Source organism: Chrysochloris asiatica, unplaced genomic scaffold (assembly GCF_000296735.1).
Source record: "Chrysochloris asiatica unplaced genomic scaffold, ChrAsi1.0 scaffold00026, whole genome shotgun sequence".
Taxonomy (NCBI): domain Eukaryota; kingdom Metazoa; phylum Chordata; class Mammalia; order Afrosoricida; family Chrysochloridae; genus Chrysochloris; species Chrysochloris asiatica.
Window position 1 is genome coordinate 8,179,631 of NW_006408544.1, and position 5,352 is coordinate 8,184,982.

The 5,352-nt window shown below is 38.5% G+C and overlaps 1 protein-coding gene across 1 annotated transcript in view; it reads right to left on the reverse strand.

The window, feature by feature from the left end:
• The window catches only part of EFCAB14 (EF-hand calcium binding domain 14), a 59,270-nt gene that overhangs the window by 38,269 nt on the left and 15,649 nt on the right, over positions 1-5,352 (reverse strand). The window contains exon 3 of the mRNA XM_006839725.1: positions 4,991-5,136. Within this exon, the coding sequence (XP_006839788.1) occupies positions 4,991-5,136 (146 nt within the window). The remainder of the gene's footprint in view (positions 1-4,990; positions 5,137-5,352) is intronic.

Here is a 5,352-nt window from a genome sequence, read left to right on the forward strand (position 1 = left end):
GAGCTGATCTTTGAAATTTTCTGTTCAGTTCTTGGGCTTCCTCATTTCTTTCATTTGCTTTAGCATCTCTATGCTGGAGAGCAAGTTTCAGTGTCTATTCTGACATCCATTTTGACTTTTTCCTTCTTTTCTTCTCAATGACTTTTTGCTTTCTTCCTGTATGATGTTCTTGATGTCATCCCACAATTCTTCTGGTCTTCGGTCTTTAGTGTTCAATGTATCATACCTGTTCTTCAGATGATTCCTAAATTCAGGTGGGATATATTCAAAGACATATTTTGGCTCTTGTGGACTTGTTTTCATTTTCTTCAGCTTCAGTTTGAATTTGCATATGAGTAATTGATGGTCTGTTCCACAGTCTGCTCCTAGTCTTGTTTTCACTGATGATATGGAACTTTTCCATCGTATCTTTCCATAGATGTAGTTAATTTGATTTCTATGTATTCTATCTGGTGAGATCCATGTGTACAGTTGTCTCTTATGCTGTCTAAAGAAGGTATTTGAAATGAACAAATCATTGAGTTTGCAGAATTCTATCATGCGTTCTCCAGTATCATTTCTATCACCAAGCCACATTTTCCAACTACTGATCCTTCCTCTCTGCTTCCAACCTTTGCATTCCAATCACCAGTAATGATCAATACATCTTGATTGCGTGTTTGATCAATTTCAGATTGAAGAAGTTTCTTCTATTTCATCCTCATTGGCTTTAGTGGTTGGTGCGTAAATTTGAATAATAGTGGTATTAACTGGGCTTCCCTGTAGGCGCATGGATATTATCCTATCACTTACAGCATTGTACCTCATGACTGATCTGGATATGTTCTTTTTGACAATGAATCCAACACCATTCCTCTTCAATTTGTCATTCCTGGCATAGTAAACCATGTGGTTGTCAGATTCAAAATGGCCAATACCAGTCCATTTCAGCACACTAATGCCTAATATATTGATGTTTATGTGTTCCATTTCATCTTTGACAACTTCCAATTTTCCCAGATTCATACTTTGTACATTCCATGTTCCAATTTTCAATGGATGTTTACAGCTATTTCTCTTCCTTTTGAGTTGTGCCTCATCAGTAAATTAAGGTCCCGTGGGCTTTACTCCATTCGCGTAATCACGGTCAACTCTACTTTGAGGAGGCTGCTCTTCCCAAGTTGCATTTTGAGTACCTTCCAACCTGAGGGGTTCATTTTACAGCACTGTATCTTACAGTGTTTCTCTGCTATTCATAAGGTTTTTAGTGACTAAATATTCAGAAGTAGTTTGTCACTGTTTCTTCCTAGTCTGTCTTTGTCTGGAAGATCATCTGAAATCTGTCCACCATGGGTGACCCTGCTGGTATTTAAAATGCTGGTGGCTTAGCTTTCAGAATCACAGCAATTCAAAAGCCACTACAGTACGACAAACTGACAGACAAGTGGTGGCTGACTCTTAACTGGAGGACGATTAAAAAAAAAGGAAACGAGGGTAAATTGCTACAATTTGATGAACTTGACCTACACTCATGGATGTAGTAGCTCACAATACCAACAGAGAGGGAAGGAGTCCCTCTTACTTTACATCAAGTATCAATGCTATCCCTTCTGTATACAGCGTAGATAGGGGCAGGCAACTTAGAAACTGGTTACCTAAAATGAGCGGGTGATAAAGGCACGAAGTGACTGGCTCACAAGGTTTCAAGAGGGAGTTTAGTTTAAGAGTGTGAGGGGGAAGATAGAGTCCCCACTGAATAGTTTTCACCTTCTCTAGATGGGTCTGGTGAAAAGAGATGGGGATAAGACTCTTATGATTCAGTAGTGAGTAATTGTTATCATGACTAATCGCAACGGTCACAATTGTAAAGGTAGAAGTTTTGTAACACAAAAAAGACAACAGAGGCGTAGTTAATCTTACATTCCTGGAACAGAGGACCCTAGGACCATCAAGGAATAAGAGCACCAGTGGAATACAGGACCTATCTAGAGAAGCAGTGACATCAGAGAGGAAGGCAGAGATGGTGACATGGAGAGAGGAAACAGCTGAGGACTCTAGATTCATGGAAAGAGAGGGACTGAGAGCTTGTGGCCAGGAGGCAAGCTTGCAGAATGTGCCCTTTGGTGGTTTAGATTATTATATATGCCAGAGTGTTTTAAAAAAAAGAGCTAAAATGAATAGAGAGAAATACTGTTAACTGATGGTACATGGAGGGGATTATAATCATTGGGATGAAACAAAGTATATGATTTGTTGCATGTAAAACTGATGATTTGCCCTGTAAACTTTCACTCAAATCACAATAATAACTAAAAAAACCCATCCCCTCAGAATCCAAAGTATGAGTATATACTAAAGATTTAAAAATCTGTGTGTCCTCTCACTCTTGACACCAATTTCCCTTTTGACTCTTACTAGGAGTCCTGGTATGAAGCTGTAGCATAAGCACTGGACTGTTAACCATTAGGGCAGTGGTTCAAACATATTAGCCACTCCTCAGAAATCCTATACAGGGTTGGAACAGACTCAACAGCACATAGCAACAACAGATGTCCATTTATAAGGAGATGAAAGATTTCACATTCTTCTCAGAATCCAAGACTGGTTATCCATATGGAATCCATGTTTTGCCCCAAAGAAAGATGATAATTATTTCTCAGCTCTATAGTATAAGTTTACTTTCAACTGGATGCAAAAAAGAAGAAGTGAATGCCTGCTTTCCTCTAATCACTGGGAGTTCAAGAATAAATGACAACTAGTAGCCAGAATGGAGTCCTGGTGTGGCACTGTGGGTTAATGCGCCAGACTACAAAGCTGTTTGAACTGCAAGGTTGGTTTCCAGCTGCTCCTCGGAAACTCTACACAGGGTCCCTATGAGTTGTAACCGACTCCACGGCACTTAACAACCACAGTAACCAGAATGCTCCTTGAAAGCGAGGATGGTGAAATTTTGTCTCTTGAATTTTGGACATGTTGTCAGAAGGGACCAGTCCCTGGAGGACAACATGCTTAGTAAAGTGTAAAGTCAGTGAAAATGAGCAAGACTCTCAATGAAATCAATAGATACAGTAACAGAAACAAAGGGCTCAAACAATAGTGAGGATGGCACAGGATCAGGCAGTGTTTCATTTTGCTGTGCATAGGGTTGCTATGAGTCAGAACCAACTAACGGCATCTAACAACAATATAGTATATACTAAGTGCTACAACTCATCAACTATTAGGTAAGTACTGATGTGGCCCTGTAGGATAAATACTAGACCACAAGGTCAGTTTGAACTGCAAGGATGGTGGTTCAAATTTACCAGCTGCTCCTCAAAAACCCTAAATAGGGTTGCTATGAGCTGGAACTGATTAGATGGCACTTAACAACAACAATTAAAAAAAATTAAGTAGAAGTGACAACAAATATTATAAAGCATCATTACATATTAAATTTAAGCTAGTTTTTAAAGACTTTATTTCAGTTATATATGTGTATGTATTTAGTAGATGTAAAATATATCTTATTGTGGGTTCCAGGCAAAAGTTTGAAAATCACTGCCCCAGACCATTCACGGATCTTTGGTCTTTAGTGTTGAAGTGTCTCACTCCCATACCATTGCCAAAAGGTGGGGTTGCTTCAAAAGTTTCTGCAAGCACTTTCACCTAGCCTAGTTAGTGTTCCCTGCCACTGGTTGATTCTGAGCTTAGTCCCAAGAAGATGGCATAGCTATGAGCACTTTGCAAATGTACCATTCATTTGGTACTTCGTTATATTATTACCTCTACTGATTTTCCTCCCATCTCCCATCCTATACATGTTGCTGTTAGGTGCTGTTGAGTGGGTTCCGACTTATAGCAACTTTATGCACAACAGAACAAAACACTGCCTGATCCCATGCCAACCTCACAATTGTTGTTATTTTTGAGCCCATTGCTGCTACCGTAGTGCCAATCCATCTAGTTGGGGATCTCTCTGTTTCACTGACTCTCCACTTTACTAAGCATGAATATGTCCTATCCTAAATAATCGTGAAAAATGATGACAGGGGTTAAAGTTACCCAGTAGCAACTACGGTGGTGGTGGTGGTTATGCGCCGTGGAATCGGTTCTAACTCATAGAAACCCTGTACAGGGTTTCTGAGGCTGTATATCTTTATGGGAGCAGAAAGCCTCATCTTTCTCCCATGGAACAGCTGGTACTTTTGAACTGCTGACCTTGTGGTTCACAGCCCGATGCATAACCACTACGCTACAACTATTTGTTGTTGTTGTGAAGTTCAGTCAAGTCGGTTTCGACCCATAGTGACCCTGTATAGGGTTTCTGAGGAGCAGCTGGTGAACTTGAACTGCCGACCTTGCAGTTCAAATGGCTTTGCAGTCTGGCATCTTAACCCACAGCGCCATACCAGGACTCCACACTACAACTATAGTACCATAAAAACAGGAGATGCTCACTCAATATTCTTTGAATAGCTTCTTTCCTATTGCAGAGTTCCTCTTTAAGAATCAATGCCTACTGAGTTCTGGTCAGTTTAGGGATTGAAAATTTTTGCCCTAGACTTGTTTGCCTGGCAAACGTATTTAAACAATTCTGCCATCAGCTCATATGCTAGTTTAGAACTAGTATTAACTGATAATACTGTATAGAATTTTACTTGAAGTCAGTGCCTATAAGTTTGCTAAGTCCATTAAACAAACAGACAAAAAAAATTCTTAATAGGAACATCACTTTCCTTGATGTTCCTTTAAAAATTTGACTCCTAAATTTCTCCTTAGGATAATCTGACTTAAGAATTTCCAACTCCCTCTACTTGGGAAAACTCTATTCCTTTACAAAAAGGATTAATATTTTAAATATTTGGTAAATATATACTATTTCCTATTTTATCTGACTTTAATGTGTCAGGATCATAGTATGTAATTACAAAAAATAAAACAATCTGAAGTGAGTTACTTTTACCTACAGGTTCATACCAAAAAACAAAATTAAATATTCATGGCTTATAAAGAAATACAGTTTTTCTACCTGCTTGTTCATTTCTGTGATGTTTATCCAGACTTTGTTCAAACCCAGCTCTCCGGATTCAATTTTTTCAAGTTGTTTTTGTTTGCTGAGTAGTTCTTCATTAAGTTTGGGAATTTCTTGGAATGAGCTTTTCTGATTAGATTCCACTAAAAGCAAAAAAGAAGAACAATCATAAACAGCCAGAAACTTTTCTTATGGCTTCAAAATGAAAAAAAAAATTAAAAAATTAAGCTAGAGTAGGAAGAAGGTAGTTAGAAAAATTCAATTCTGGTGAGAATAATTACTATTGAATATATATATATTCTATATATATATATATGAACTATTGTTGTTGTTAAGTGCCATCGAGTCGGGTCCGACCC